The sequence below is a fragment of the Oryzias melastigma genome, linkage group LG1 (genome assembly GCF_002922805.2).
Source record: "Oryzias melastigma strain HK-1 linkage group LG1, ASM292280v2, whole genome shotgun sequence".
Classification (NCBI taxonomy): domain Eukaryota; kingdom Metazoa; phylum Chordata; class Actinopteri; order Beloniformes; family Adrianichthyidae; genus Oryzias; species Oryzias melastigma.
The window spans coordinates 19,546,537-19,563,352 of NC_050512.1; the positions used below are offsets into that span (position 1 = coordinate 19,546,537).

Below are 16,816 nucleotides of genomic sequence, written 5' to 3' on the forward strand. Positions count from 1 at the left end.
CAAAATTCAAATTTGAAATTATGTGTGCAATTATATGTAACACTATGGTTCAGTGCCTTATAATAAAAATAAACCTACCATGTAATGACACCAATGGCCTAAAGGGGCGCCATACTGCACGAGACGACTTGACTTCGGCTCTATTCGTCATTTGTCGTGAACGGTCAAGGATGGAGGAAGAGGCACGCAAGCTTCACGAAGAAGGAATCAGAAAGAAGCTGATAAGTCCCGGTAAAGGAGAACTTTCGAGCTTCCCCAATGGAACTAAGGTACAAATAACAATTCCTTAACATTAAAGTAGTTACGTACAGCGTTCTGACAAGGTTACACAATAGTACGAGAGCCATTAGCAACAAAAATGCTATTAGCGCTGGTGTATTTGGTCACACATTGCACGTTGCTAATATCCGTGAACGTGCTTTCTTAAAACAAACGATGAAAAAACATGTTTTATAGTCGCTTTAATAATACGCCGGGGTGTGTTTGCTACACGCGCTTAGCTAATTTATCTTTTTCTCTTATCGTTTCCCATCAGATGGAAAGATTGTGGGCGGAACTAGACGGGATGTGTTTGTAAATGCTGATTGGTTGGTGTGTGATGTCAATCAAGTGTTCTGTGTCGCAATTGGTCAGAAAGAATGACACTCAAAACGCTCTTAGGCCCATCACATTAAAGCGTCTGTTGTGTTTTCAGAAGAAATAAGCAGCAAAATATTTAGTCAATCTGGTTTTCAATTGAAATCCTTTAATTTTTAAAATAGTGATAATAATAAAGTATATTTTATAATTATGTGGTGAAAAAAGCAAAACAAATTCATCAATAATGAAATGTACAATTTAAAATAAATACATAAAAACATCAGATATTTTAACAGTATTAATAATTATTATTGTGTTTTTTAATTTGTTTTTTTTCAGGTGATCTTTCATTATCGTACCAGCAAGAGTGATGGCACAGTGTTGGATGACTCCAGGACGATGGGGGGCCACAGCAAACCCATGGAGCTCATCCTGGGCAAGAAGTTCAAACTGGCTGTGTGGGAGCGAGTAGTCATCACCATGAGACCAGGCGAAGTCGCTGAATTTACCTGTGACACTAAGGTTGGAGGGATACAGCATACCAGATCTGCAGAGAGGCTGATCCAACTCTTATGCTAATATTTATGTGTGTTTGTCTTAAAATCTAGCATACTATGCTGTATCCGCTCGTATCCCAGTCGCTGAGAAATATAAGTGCTGGTAAGGACCCTCTGGAGGGCCAGAGGCACTGCTGTGGAATCGCTCAGATACATTCCCACCATTCTTTGGGGCACAAAGATCTGGATGAGCTGCAGGCTAGTCCACAACCACTTATCTTTACTATTGAACTGCTGGAGGTGAGTGGTCTGGACACTTCTCTTATTCTCTTTTTGTTATTGAATGTTGCAAATTGTTTTTATTGTGATTCTGTAAATTTAATACTGTTGTAGAGTTTTAGTTGTGAAGCTAATTCTTCTCTCTTTCTTTCCTGTAGGTCCTACCTCCAGGATCATACCAGCTGGATATCTGGGCTATGACTGACAAGGAGAAGCTGGACCTTGTGCCTCAGATTCACGAGGAGGGCAACTTGCTTTATAAACAAGGAAAAATCAAAGAGGCCACAGAAAAGTATTATAATGGAATCGCCTGCCTTAAAAATTTACAAATGAAGGTTTGGAGATAGTCTGTTTATTTTTAAGTTCCTGTTATTACGGATTTTTTTAACCAACACATCTAAACACATTTTTGCCTGATCGTGTGCATCAGACATGGATGTAAAATATGCTTTTATTTTTTTAGGGTAATATTTCAAAGTAATGGCCTTTGTGTCTTTATTCAGGAACATCCTGGAGATGAGGCTTGGGTGAACCTGGACCAAATGATCACTCCACTGCTCCTCAATTACTGCCAGTGCCTGCTCCTCCAGAACCAGTACTATGAAGTGATTGAACACTGCTCCTCCTTGATCTTCAAATACGAGAGTAAGTCCTCATGTTGAGGAACAGACTTACCTCATGTTCATCCCAAAGCCTTATGGGAATACAAAGAGGCTGAGGTGATCTATATGTTTCTTAAAACAATAGTTACTTCAATTGTTGGGAAATACTTTTAATCAGAATCTGTCTCATAGCTTTACACTGCGCATATTATCTTTCTCAAAACAAATAGAATATTTATAGAATATAAGATGTTTTTCCTTTATTATAATAATACAAGTCTTTCAAAGGAACTAGCTTAATTTGTTTTGGTAAAATAATGTAAAATAAGTGATATAAAATCCTTTTAAGACTAAATAAAATCTAGAAATAAGCTATAAATCCTCATATTTGGGTATATTGTTCTGGTAATTATAAATATTAAGTCTTAAATAGCAAAAAGGTTTTATGTCTTTACTGTAGGTCTAATTATACTTTTTTTCACCAAGTATTCTATTTTAGGCGCTAAAGCAATCCAGCTTTTCTTATGTCTAAACTATAATCACCCTAATGTATAGAATTACACATTTTAACATAAATGTGTCTTAAAATTTATATGTAAGTGTTATGAGTCAAAATAAACTTTTTTTAAATAGACCTCTCACCATCACACACAACATTTGTGATCAAAAATATTATTAGAAAAAAGTGTCTCATGTGAGAAATAGTTTAAAATAAGAAGCTTTTAAAATGAAAGATTTTTAAGTTTTTCGATTGAATTCATTACATCTCACTGATATTCATACATCCTTTAGTGTATATAGAGTTTGAGGAATAGCTGAATGGAAAGTTGAAGTACTTTCCATTCCTAATGTATGGGATCTCATTTAATTGCGGCATTTTATTGGAAGAATGTTGAATAATTTTGGTTTAATGCTGATTACAATCCAAAGAAAGTCTGTTGTTTACTTTATAAAATAACATTTTATCTTTTGCTTTTCGTTGTTTTCCTGAAAAATGCAATAATCCAACTTTTAAGGCAGTTTTATACTTGCATTTTTTAAGCTTGTAATTGTTTCCTGCAGGCAACGTAAAGGCTTACTACAAGCGGGCCAAAGCTCACGCCGCAGTGTGGAACAAGGCCGAGGCTCGAGCGGACTTCGACAAGGTGCTGCAGCTGGACCCTTCCCTGGGACCGTCTGTGACCAAGGAGCTGAGGGTGCTGGAGGAACGAATCCGCTCCAAAGAGAAGGAGGAGAAGGGCCGATACAAGGGCCTGTTTGACTTCAACACACAACCAGCCACTGCCACTACAGTCAGTCCACTTTCAACTTGACATGTTTTCTAAATGGAAACATGAATTGTAATTTCTTTACCCATCCGTCTCCCCACAGGGCTGAATGTTTGTGAACGAACTGGACAAAGTTGCCAATGAATTTCAAGATGGAGGGAGAATTACAAGACACGCCAGATATTTAGCTTTTTTTAATCGTTGTCCCATTACCTTCAGACACAACTTTTGTTCTCATCCGAGTCTGTCGATCCACCAAAAAAAGCCCAACAGGATCAGTTTGAAACTGCATCTTAGACCCACCATACCTACAGTACCATCAGATTAAACATAATCTCTTGAGATTATCATCGCTAATGTAGTTATAATGAAAGTGGAATATAATTCAGCACTTCTTATAAGCCATGTTTTCTTTTCTCATGTACTCACTTGCACACCTTTAACCTGATCACTGACAATCATTAAATTGAACTAGCTTTTGTTTATTATATTCTCTACAGCTAAATACTTAATGGTTGTATAAATATAAGTTGTATCTGTTTTTGTCAAGACGTTTTGAGCAGAAAGCCCCAGCACTTTTTAAACAACTGCATGTGTAGCAGTGGGTTGTTAGCTTATCAGAAGTAAAACTCCTACTGTGGCTGTTAATGTTACAAAAAAAATAAATGTGTTAATCCCAAAACTTTAGTGTCCTCTTGCTTCAAAAACAGAAATAAACAGAAAGTTTGAGCATTTTTAGATATTTTTTTTCAATAAAATAGAACAAAAATTAAACACCAATTCTTTTCATGTTATTTATTTAAGATATACATACCCAAATGCAAAAATCTAATTTACAAAATTTCCATAGTAACAAACCGACTTGAGATGTCAAGAAATGGTATGTGCCTACTTCACAAAATGTGACAACAAAGCAAGGTTAAACTGAAATGACAGAATTTAAAAATGTTAATCTCCACACCCAAAAACAATTCAGTGAGCAGAGATTCAGCTGCTATTAGAAAACAACTCATTTTATGTTTTAAATTAGGTGTACTCAAGTTCAAAACTCTTAAAATAAATTTCTTTTTTTTGCATCAACTTTGCATGTTTCAGAAATGTAACTATGAAGTCAAACCATTTCAATTGGAATCCAAAATAGACAATCACCTATAAAATAAACTTAAAAATTAAGCAAAAGTGGGAGGAAGAAGACTGGTGGCAAAAGATCCAATGAGGTCATGAGGGTTGGGATGAAGGGAGGTTTCATAGAGGTTATGTGCGGGCGCTTCTCTCGGTTTCTGCGAGACATTCCCTGACCAGTGCACGAGCGTGGATTATGCCTGCAAGAGAGGAGGTGAGATTTAAAATGTGTACATTTAAAACTATACAAGCATAAATGTAAACATCACCTCTACACAAGACAGAAAGAGGATCAGAGCAACTGAAGCAGAAGATTAAGAGATATGTTTGATTACCTCTCTTTAGCCTCTCCATCGCACTCTTGCTCCCAGCGTATGTCGGCCTGATCTCACGGCTCATCTCCTCAATGACGGACAGAAGCTCGCTGTAGGTGGAACCCTGGGACACTTTGACAGGCTGAGGGTTTCCACAGACACATAAAGAGTTTCCATTTTTGTTATTAAAGAAGAAAATCCACAATATGTACACATTCACAGAAGAAAACAAACATGACATGAAGCAAATGTTGAGATCTAATTAATTGATTCCAACTTTCTTAAGGATTTGAAAACTCGTCCACCATAAATCAAATCAGGAGTGTTCATTTATTAACCAAGGAAACGTTCCCTTTAAGAAAAAAAAACTAAAAAAAAAAGGCAGCAAAGCTCTATTATACTGCACAACAAAACAAAAAGAAATTAGGAAATGAAACCACCAAAAGTCTATTAACTGCACTTTTTCAAAACTCATTTGCTCATTTGATTTTTTTCTTTAAAGCCCTTTTTTAACTTCTTAAAATTAACTGTCAAAACAAGTCTAAATTAGGACACAGTTTTAGTTTTTTCTATCATAAAATTACTGAATTAATAATTAAAAAAAAAGAAAAGTAGCATGTTAACTTTTATTTTATTTTGACAAGCTAAAATGCAATTTTTAGATGCTAGGTGAGCTATAATTTATAGCTTTATAAGTTGAGTGCACTTTGCGCTCTGCCCTAAACTCAAAACCTTATTTTCCATAAAAAAAAAAAAGTTATTTAATGTATAATCAAAGCACTTTGATGTATCCTCTCAAGTTCCAAATCTTGAGTTTGTCTTTGCTGGTTCATGACAATCACATATAAATATCACTCAGACAATGAAGCCTGCACTTATAACATAAAAAATCATCTTGCATTTACTAAAATATATATATTTTTATACCTTTTTTTCAAACAGATAAGTGATGCATGTAAATGCTTCAAAAAGCGAACAAAACACTCGACAAATATGTTAAAACTCTTTGCAATCAAAGTTCTCAAGGTTCTGGGTCATGCTGGAAGATACTCAGCAATGTTTGCACTTGCAATGCCACAACCTAAGTCAATATTACAGATTTTATTATCATGCAAGTCCTCATTTCCTTTTGATTTAATATGATAAGAGGTCAAAATGAAACAGCAAAACATTAAACTTATTTGAAGGAGTTGTGAGAGCAACACACACCTGAACAAAGCCCATAGATGGAGGACCAAAGTCACTGAAGACTGGCCTGAAGTTGGAAGACGAGGGTAGAGATGGCGAGGGGACCGAAGACCCTGAAGGAAAAACAGAAACGAATAAAGCGGCAGCAAACAGGTGATCATCAGGATCAACCTAGACACCAGGTTACCTGGTGGAGTGTGGTTGGACCCGGACGGCGCAGGAGCAATAGGTTTATAACTCATGGCGATTTCAACAGGCAGCTCCACATACAACGCGCTGCTTTCCTCAGGCCGGTCAACCCGGTGCTTATACAGCTTCACTGGTGATGGTGAGCTCCTAAGAGCTGAAGGAAAGAGGAAAGGCACACAGTGTAACAGTAATGGTCATTTTTTCTGCATTTTTAGACTTTTAGAGAGTGATGTCCTCGTACAAAAATCAAATAATAAAATATATAAACAAGTAGCTAAAGATTAAAAGATGACCCCACCCCACCCCCCCACCTCCATATAGTCTAGCTCTGGGTAACCACGTGATTCAAAAAGTGAAACTGCTTCAAGCCAAATCTTTTTTAACAGGAAGCAACTTCACATCATGTTCCAATAAAAAAAAGTTATATACAGAGATCAAAATTATATTCTAAAGAAGCAAATACATTAAATGTTTTGATCCTACAGCGTTGATATTTTTGTCTAAATGTTGGTTTCACAACAGCAGTGTTATGGCTGATTAAAAAAAATGCAATCAAACAGTAGAATTGGTTGATCCAAATGAAGACTTCAGGCTCATTTTACATTCATTGAATCAAATGAAAGAGTCCAGTGAGAAAATAACCCATTTCGTTAAAGAACTTTAAGCTAACTTCAACCATGTTTGAAAAGTAGTTCCTACTCAATACGCAAGCTAACATGTTTTTAAAATTCATTTGACGTAATCATGTTACTATCCACGCGTTACAGTGTAATTCATAATTGTCTTTAAAGCCCCAAAGTCTGAATGGACCCGGTTTCTTGCATTAGACAGGGACGTGTTTTGAAGTACAGTAAGTACAGTCTGTACGAGCGGAGCAGGAGGTGACTGAGGAAACAAAAGCCAACGTTAGCTTAGAGGAAGGTGCCCAGCTAACTACTACTAGATAACGTTAGCCGGATTAGCTAGCGAAGCCGGTTAGCAAAATAACCTGGGTAGAATCTTAAAAAATAAATAAGTTAACAGTTACGCTGTTAATGTATACTTCCGAAACCACAAATAAAGAAAGCGCAGAAACGGTACGGCCGTATACGGGGGATAAAAGTAGCCCTAAAACTGTTATTGTTGTGAATTTACCTTTTTTCCTGAGAGCAGCAATCTTAGGTGTGACGTGAGCCTTAGCTCCTCCTTTGTGTGTGAGCATGCGCACTATTAAAGCCCCTGGACCATTGAGATATATATTACTTTCTATACTTTTATATTATATTAAAGAGGCCCCTACTTTAAATAAAGAGAAACAAATTCTGATTAATATTTGTGATGTTTGAATCATTTCATCTGTTTCAAAATTAAATGTTGTACAAATCTTACTTTGACCATTGAAACAGATAATGTATTGGGTGTAGGTTACACCTAATCACATGATCACATGACATACTTGCTTGGTAGGGTTGGCCACTCTTAGATCATCACTTAGTTTGATGCTGATTTCCAAAGACATTTATCAAATTTGAATTTACAAGTATTGAGTGCTTTCATTTTTTTTTCTTTTGGTCAGTTGAGCTACTTACATAGTTAATGTAGTAAACAAAATCGTTGAAAAAGTGTACAAAATCCGGCATTTGGTTACTGTGTTTACATTTATGTTGTTTGCCATTATGATCAATACATTTAGATCATTCAGAATAAGAATCATCTTGTTCTGAAGATTGAACTGGAATGCTGTTCTCAGGTTCGCCACTAGAGGGGGCAGTCAGTTTTTGAGAAGTTTAGATTATAATGCTTTGAAACAGTAAACAGAGCAGCAAATACAATGCTTTAAGAGCCGTTCTGTGTTTTTGTTGAGTGCAAAAACTGTTTTTTTTTATTGGTGTGTGCATTTTCTGTTTACTTAGTAAGTTCAACTCGTTGGAAAGTTATTAAATTTGCTTTATCGTAATATTGTTTATCTTAGTCTATTTGTAGAAACATACACAGAACCATAAACATATGGACAGATTCTACTGTAAATCTAAATCTACATAATCAAAGAAGATAAAGTCCATCTGTATCTGGATTTTCATTAACCTGCATTAACTTTGCTAGGATTTTGCTGGATTGAAACTTGTCCTTGACATCAGAAAGGTTCAAGTACCGTGTGGTCATCTGAAGTTTGAGGAAACTCTACTTGTTGCTGACTCTTACAGCAACTCACCTCGTCCCTACACACTATGATCAGCTGCACTAGCTGTCAACCCAAAGAATAACAGTAGGAGCCTAATATTGCACCTCTCAGACCAATGCAACAATTTTAAGATCCTGGCCAAAGACCAGAAGTCAACTTGGATTAAATCCAATAATCTGTGCTGGCGTTGTGAATCATCAGAATCATCAGACTGCTCAGATCTTGATTGCTTCCTCCATCATCAGCTCTCCTGACAGTGCCTCTGGCACGGAGCTCTTCCATTGCTCTACCAAATCCCTTCCAAGTGAAGTCCCAAAGATAAACAGATCTTTTTATCAAACGTCTGTGTGAACGTGAGAGTTTTATGGAATGTGGAAGTCTGAAACGCACATTTACTTATTTTTATTGGAAGTGTTTGCTTGAAAACACGTTGCCAGGTGCGGTGTGAACGTTTTAGGAGACCCTGATTACATTCAGCCCGACAATTGCACCTCGAGGGCCAAATGCGGCCCATTACTTAAATAAATGATATTGATAATCCTTATTAATGTTTTATTTTCCCTGTAGTTCAGGTGTCTTCCCATAAAAGGTACATGGCAAATAAATTGACTTTGTCTATATGGAGAAAGTAATTTTGCATTCATGTGGTGTTGGATTAGTTGTTAGATGATGTTAGATTTGTTTTTGTTGTTGTTGTTGTTGTTGTTGTTTTTGGGACATTCGTGTTTGTTTTCTGAGTCATTTTCCAATCATCCCAACATAGCCTAAATCCAGCATTTTCTAAGTTTGCATTTTCCCTGATGGACATGAATGCATTCATGCAATTGGTACTAAAATAAAACAAAAGCCACAGTAAAGAAAAAAAAATAAATTAAAAATGTTTTATTTTAAAGTATACATATTACTTTTTAATCAAATTAAAGCATGTTTTCATACAAATTCCATGTTATTAATTTCTCCTATTGGGTGGATTACTAAAACACATAACACATTTGCATCTACAACTCTTTGGTAAAATCTTACAATATTTTGTGGCCCACAAGTCAGAACGTTCTCCCATCTCTGGTCTATAGAGCACGTCTGTAGATGATCTCTCCATCTCAGTAGCTTGTTCTGTTGGTGGTTTGTGGGCAGAACTCTTAGGTTCACCTCATACAGGACCGCAAGATGTTTCTCTTTGCATATTTTACACTAAACTTTAAGCATCTCCCTGTATTTTATATTGTAGAATCATTTCAATTTTACTGTACATTTAACTGTAGCTGCGTTGTGTCAGTAGATGGTGCTGTGGTGTTTTTGTCAATCCAACAGTAAATTTACAGGCAGTCAGCTTGGTCTCATTCTGTTTAGTGAAAATGGCCAAACATATGTCTTTTTAGGCTTTAAATCCACATTTTTTTTCTGCGCTGTTTTAAAAAGAAACATTTATGATTATCTCTATTAGCTTTAATCAGGATTTGCTGCCAGATCAGAATCAGAATAGTGCTTTGTTTCTTAACATACACAGGATCTCAAACAACATCTGCTGCTCATAATCAACACAACATAATTAACTTTTCTTCCCTTAAATGAAAAGCTGGAAATTAATGTGAAAGAGTAGATTAAATTAATTAATGCACAATTAAAATATGATGACCATTTTTGTAATTGCCTGGTTAAAAAAAACAACAAAAGTCAAATATCTACATTTCTGAACAACTTTCATTAAAACTAACACCTCAGTCTGCATGAACTCTGACTGCTCTCTTCACTGCTTTTAGATTTAAGGTATATGTTCAAAAATCTTACAAGTTAATCAGATTACTAAAGAAAATCATTCCACAAGTGTTGGTTTGTTTGGGAATACATATTCTATGGAGGGTATTCGAATGTGGAAGGATGTTAAAGGACAGTTCTGAAAAGAAGCATCCACTGTTGGTCACTCATGATAAAATATATATTTAAAAAAAGGAAAACTGCAGTAGTAAGAAATGGAAATGTCCCCCCCACCCCCCTTTTTTTGGAATGTTATTTCAAAAAATATTAAAAATTATTTTTTTCCTTAATTGCCTGCAAAATGCTGTGCAAGTTTTTATAACCTTTTTTTAATCATTTTCCCTTCAGATCCAGACTAGCAGAGTTGGTGGGTGCAGAGCACAAAGACAGTGTAGTGAGTATGAGCAAAGATCACTGCCATGGCTACAATTTTTATGTTTCTCAAGGCAAAAAAAAAAAAAAGCATTTGGAAGCAGCATGGCAAGAAAAATAACAGGAGTGACTATCAAGTCTTTTCATAACAGTAATGAGAAAGCTGCTGGTAGAAATGGAAGTCTTGTTACCAATGTGATGACAGGTCACACATCTGTATACCACTTTGGTGCATCATTTTTTTTTATTTACTTTATTTCTTTTTGGTTAAACCCACTTAATTCTTTTTACAGCTTGCACATTTTATATTGTTAGTTAACAAAAGCGTCTGATAAATTGGCTGCCAGAGCAGTGCTCAATCAAAAACCACTGTGAGGACAGACTTGTCATCCCACTTTTCAAAACAGCTTTCCAGCAGAACTCTGGGTGGCCACAATTATTCTGTTTCCAAGAACAATTTAGATGAGAAATCGGGGGACAAGCTATGTGCTGCATTGAAAAGGCTGTCGCTGATGCTGAAAAAAATAAGTGTTTCTTCAGAAAAAAAGTGTCAGAAATTAGAGACAGAAGAACTCTTGTCGTGGAAAAATGCCTCACTTCTGAACTGTCTCAATGATGACATTAACAGGAAGTCTCTTAAAGTGTGAAGAAGAAGAAAGAGTTTATTCTGGAGTTGCTCTCCTGCAGTGTAAAATTTTACGGTTTAAGCAAATAAACATTTAAATCAAAGCTCTTCAGCTGTAGGGACATCCCTATAGTTCTTAGTCTTGGTAAGGATTTGTCAAATTTGTTCAAAAAATAATAAAATACCAGTTTTAAGTACATCTTGATACGATTGCTTTAACCCTGGAGTACTATCGCTAGGTAATTTTCACAAATTCCAAATTTTTCTGTCATTTTCAAGCATGTTTTTAAGATCTTCCTATGCTTATATTTTCCATTTTCTTATATAAACCACAGTTAAAAATAAAAGTAAGCTACTCTAATTTATCACGTGTTGTCATATTTTGATCTATTTTTTACGACTAATATTTTTTATTGGGTAAATTATGTCATGATGGTGTAACTTTTTATTGCGAAAGTGTTCTAGGGTTAAGCAAAAATGCAGCAAGAAGGTGATAAGAAGTGACTTGAAGGTCGGGAAATTTGTGCATTATTTATCCTGTGGAGGAGGTGGGTCAAATGTAGAGAACACTCTGTACCCACTCCATGAAAATGGTGTTTTTAACATGTTCTTGTTCCTCTTTTCTCATTATGGAAGATATTTATTAAGAAAATCGAGCTCAAAATTGCATTTCTGAGTATTTTTTTTTATTCAAATCCTTGTGCCAAAAGTCCCTCCTAAAACTAGGAGACACATTTCTAATGAACTACTGCCACTCTGCAGAAACCATGTCCAAGAAAATGACATAGGTCATTTAGCATGAAAGGTTTTTTTATTTTTTGGTAAAAATGGCATAATCATCATTGAAAGACCATATGGAACACTTTTAAATTAAAATAGCTAAAAATATGAATGGAGTGGTTTTTAATGTGAAACAAGACTTCACAAAATCTTAGATTTGGATTATGTCTGATCCATATTATTCCCTGTCTTTGTTAGTTCCATTTCTTTGGTTTTATTTCGTTCACTTTCATTCACACTAAGCATCTTTGGTCACATATCGCATCTGACACTTTTTTCAGGTTCTAAACTGCTTGTACACACCATTATCTCACATTCTCTGTCATTATAGCATATTGGCCTCAAGTACAAGAAGCCCTCCAAGTATTGTAGCTAGGCAGTGTACTAATTTAGGTCAAAGCCTAAAATAATGTCTTTTCCTGCAGGGCACAGAGTTTAGACCCGGGGTCTGCAGCATAAAAGACCCAAATTCACCAAGAGCCTCACTTTTTTGTGTAGAAAAATACACTTTATTTATGTTTTTGTGACCATTATGTCATTTATTAATCAAATAATTGAATTATTACAGCATTACAGTTTCTTGTATATAACAATTTTATCTTTTATTAGTTTTGACAGCAGCACATATAAGTTTCAAAACAAAATACACCCTATGTCTAATAAGATCCTCCTGCTGCAATCGATTTACTCAAGTTAAAATGTAAGAAAGTCAAACGTGGTATTTTCTATCATTATGACTTCGGCGCGCCAACATTCTTTTTCTCCTTTTACTATTGAGAACAATTATGTCAACATTGGTTTAGGATCCAGTGACAGACTGTGAAGATAGTGCTTTAAACCTTTTACCACCGTTTTGCTCAGTTATTTGACATATTTGAGTTTACGAGTTTTTTTTTTCATGCAAGGCAAAGACTTGCTGCAACATTTCTTTCTGCATAGATGTTTATAGACTCATGCTCCAGTCAAGGCTCTGCGCACATCTAAGTTGGTTTTTCATGCCTTTTTGGTTTCATTAAGAATTGTGGCGCACAAACTCATCACTGTGATTTGTATTAGTGAGTTGGTTGTCCTGCCTGAGCTGTTCATAGGATGACACACTGGCACAGAGACTCATCAGACTGCTCCCCTCATATTTTAGTGAGTTTGCAGCGTAGATCTGATGGACCTGATATTCTCCGGTCTCAGGGCGTCTACCTGCTGTCAGTCCAGAATGTAAAATCGAAGGGTAAGCTCATAACTTTGACACAGTTGGATGTTATTATGAAGGTAGCTGTCAGTAGCTGCTTTTAATTATTTAATTAATTTGTCTTATTCTATTTTATTTATGCATATTTCCATACATTTATTTTAGTTAACTCGGAAAAAAAAATAATATTGACTCAAAATGTTTTTTACTTTAGTTATAGTTTTCTTAAAGACAGACATTGAGAATCTTCATTTTACACGCTGTACCATGTTCAGGTGAATCAGAAGGAGTAATGAGGAAACCACTTATAGAATTTCTTGATTGGAAGGAAAACATATATAGCATTTCTGTCTTTGGTTGATTGAGGAGTGAAAATTAGATGCACGTTTCTTACAGAAGTAGTTATTAGGTGGAGGCATCTATTTAAGACGTAGTACAGCCCATTAATTTACTACAAACCACTTCAAATGAGTAATCCTCTCCTCTCTTTGATACAGACATACAGGTTTACGTTGAAGAAAACTATTCATTTAATGTTGATTTAATCACCTATATTTATGGTTTGGCTACAGGACATTAAACTTCCTTTTTATAATTCAAAATAAATTGAGATTTTAGGTTGACAAACACTTGAAAGTCCCAACTGACAAATCTTTATTGGAAATTCAAATAAAACAGAATGTTCTGCATGTGATACAAAAAGAAAAAAACACAACAGAACTCATTTAAAACTAAAGTAGATAAAAAATTTCCATTACAGCTTCTCTGAATCTTCATTATTGAAATAAAGTAAAAATACATGGAAGTCTGAATGCCTGGCTGACGCCGTCCTGTCTGTTTCCTCGATGAGCTGCTGTGTAAAAGATGAAGATGCATTGATGGAACCTGATTGTCATGGTTATCCTGGAGCTTCAGCCAGTTGTAGTTTTCCAGGCTAAAATAAGAAAGTTTGCAGGCAAAGTCAGACAGATCTTCTTTTTTTTTAAACCCACAGCTAACTTCAAATTATAGTGCTGTGCACTACTTCTAAGTCGCCTTCTGTCACAGTTCAGACTAAACGCTATTTCTTTTTTTACCAAAGGTTTTTATATCTCTTGTAAAAAACTAAAAATGAAACAGTCTCTGTCGTAGCATTCAAAGTTTTTCTAATTTAAAAGTCACGCATCATTGCTTTAAATATCAGAAAGGAAATCAAGTGAGAACAGATTAAGTAAAATTCTATTTAAAGTAGTGACTCTTTCTCTTAAAATACAACTAACAATGCTGATAACATATTTTCCAGACAGATTTGTTGAGACTCTGATGTGAAGCACATTCTTTTTATATTCAGCAGGTTGTTGCAACTCAATTCACCTCACTTCCCAAAGCACTTAGTGCTGACAGTTCAGGTGAACTCATAGATTTCTACAGTCTTTCCTCTCTACCATAAACTGGTCAGAACCATTTATTGTTCCTAGTTACTTGCACCTTTGTGATTCCTCTTCATTTTTAATGGGTTAGCCTTTCTAAACCTTTATTGACACGGCAGAGAATCCACTGAGAGTGGAGTGTTTAAGTTCAAACTCACAGTTTTCCAAATAAATTTATGACAGATGCTCAGAATAAAACCACCTGAACAGCTCCACTGCAGCATCAGGGGTCAAAGATGGGACAGTGGAGAAAGGATTGTGGGAAAATGTAATGCAAAATATTTTTTTTTTGAGCTTTTAATTAAATTTTGATGGTAATTTCTCACAAAAAACACACCCAATGCTGTTTTTTGTTCCATTCATCCATCTCCTAGAGTACTCCTAAAGTACTACTAAAGGCCTGCTCTTTAAATAATAACCCCCCCCCCCTCCAATCTACAAAAAGGAGTGGGTCCTCACTAATGAGCATTTTCCTTTAACTTCATAGCTAATCATACCATAAATCCTTCTCGAAATGAAAACTTTACCTGATAGAACAGCAAAAAACACTGGACTGACTCTCAAATACAAACTATATAGAAAATAAAGAACAGGCTTGTCACTTTTCCTTGAAATGGCTTCAAAAACAGAGATACTTGAAAAAAAATCTGTCAGACACACCACTACTATCTGCTGTGTTGTAGTAATGACACAGTTGGTAAAACCAGTGACTAAAAAAGGGATGGTAAAGGATTGTGAGTGCTGTTTGTACAAGAAAATTGACAAGTTGATATTAAGCTTGTACAAGGATAAAAAAACATGTTGATGAGAGTTGGCTTTGAATGTTAATTTTCTGTTGTGGATTCTGACTGTTATAGGTTGGGGTGTAACAAGAAACTTAATGGTTACTTAATAAACTGCAAATAAATCAAGTTACTTCGGTTCCTGAAAGAGTTTTATTTTCTAAATTATGGACTCAGTTGGTGCTTTTCAATAGAAGAAAATAATATTATTTAGATGAAAGGGAATTTTAGCCACAAATGTGACATTAAGAAAAGCAAAAAAAAAAAAAAAAAATCCCCATGATTTCCTTCTTTTTCAGTGTCATGATTAAAAAGTCGAAATCAAAAGTAAATCATTTTCAAAGACTAAAAAAGCACAACTCAGCCATTATTTTGCACTGACTTTCCTTTAGCATGTCACTTACTCTTTTATTAATGTAGCTTTACAGTGAATTATGATGCTCCACATGCTGCCTTTATGCTTGAGATGATGGCGGATGCACTTATGTTCGAGAACCTTTCTACCTTCTCTTTTGCATCAAGGGCCTCCTTCAGATGTTAATGCCCATTGTTTCTTCAAAACTGCACCGTTCATGCATAAGAAACGGGCCCTGCTCCACAGTAGGTTGGCTGACGCATTTTGATCAGCAAAAGTCATTGTTCAAAAATATTAATATTATTCAGCTTCTAAAGTGACATAAAGGTTGTGAACACTTTTAGGGTAATTATTCTGACATTACGACAGAAAACCGCTCGGAACGTCAGTCTAACATTAAGTTTATGGCGCATTCGTCAGCGTGAAATGAACGCTCCTGCTGTGTTTAAGATGTGGTCCCTTGTTGACATTTTTGTGAAGGACACAGCAAAATCAAGTGGGATTTTTCTTTTCTTTATAGAAGTAATATCAGAATTTTGAGTTGGTTCAAAGGCATTTCTTGATTCTAGAGCAAAAAAGTTTTATAAAATTGCTCATAAAAATAGTCTTGTGCAGCTGAGCTTAATTTTTCTGTGTAGTTGAGTATAAATCGAGGATTCTATCTCATATTTCCTGCAAAAAATGACATTCTTTGTTAGCTTTATTTTATTTTTAACATTTCGTGTCGGTGTCTTTCAACCGGGGTCCTTGGAGAGCTAAGTCCTGCATTTTTCCATTTTCCTTGCCAAAGCACTCTTGATTCAGCTCATCATCAAGCTCTGCAGAAGCCTGAAAATGGAAGTTATCAAAATCAGGTGTGTTGGATTGAAAAATGCAGAACAGTGCTTTCAGAGGACCAGGGTTGGAAAATACTGTTCTGTATGCAGTATCAATGCTAGACTTTGTTAATTTTCTTTATTGAAAAAGACAGACTGTGGTTCTTTTACATGTTACTAATACGCCTGGGAGTTAGCATAGTAACGCTATGTTTTATTTAGCTGTATCAGTCTGGTTTTTTTCACATGCAGCAAAGAAGATTGAATGCAATGAGCTATATAGGCTAGAGTCGCTAAGCTAGCTTCTTGGACGCCATATTGGATTGAGCGAGATACCAGCTAACTGCTGTGCTACAACTGCACAAACAGAGCTGGAAAAACAAGGATTTTTAGGCTGATCTTGTAGCCTATTCAAAGACTGCACTCTTTCCACATTTTCTGTCAGGACTTCCAATCTTTTTAGTTTTATGGAGGATGATCATGGTATTTGTATGTGTGTTCCCTTCAGATAAAACTGCTGCATTACCATGGAATAGTT

At 35.6% G+C, this 16,816-nt stretch overlaps 2 protein-coding genes across 2 annotated transcripts; one reads left to right on the top strand and one right to left on the bottom strand.

Moving 5' to 3' along the window:
- Nucleotides 1-113: 113 nt before the first annotated feature.
- On the top strand, nucleotides 114-3,907 carry LOC112157504 (aryl hydrocarbon receptor interacting protein). The gene is made up of 7 exons (XM_024290263.1): nucleotides 114-269; nucleotides 919-1,101; nucleotides 1,188-1,376; nucleotides 1,514-1,690; nucleotides 1,859-2,000; nucleotides 3,020-3,249; nucleotides 3,329-3,907. Exons 1-7 carry the CDS (start codon nucleotides 171-173, stop codon nucleotides 3,332-3,334), a joined length of 1,026 nt encoding a protein of 341 aa, XP_024146031.1. The 5' UTR covers nucleotides 114-170; the 3' UTR covers nucleotides 3,335-3,907.
- Nucleotides 3,908-4,005: 98 nt separating this feature from the next.
- Nucleotides 4,006-7,328, bottom strand: cdk2ap2 (cyclin-dependent kinase 2 associated protein 2). The gene is made up of 5 exons (XM_024289290.2): nucleotides 7,173-7,328; nucleotides 6,037-6,192; nucleotides 5,871-5,962; nucleotides 4,683-4,803; nucleotides 4,006-4,547 (listed from the first exon to the last, which is right to left on the bottom strand). Exons 1-5 carry the CDS (start codon nucleotides 7,237-7,239, stop codon nucleotides 4,480-4,482), a joined length of 504 nt encoding a protein of 167 aa, XP_024145058.1. The 5' UTR covers nucleotides 7,240-7,328; the 3' UTR covers nucleotides 4,006-4,479.
- Nucleotides 7,329-16,816: the final 9,488 nt, after the last annotated feature.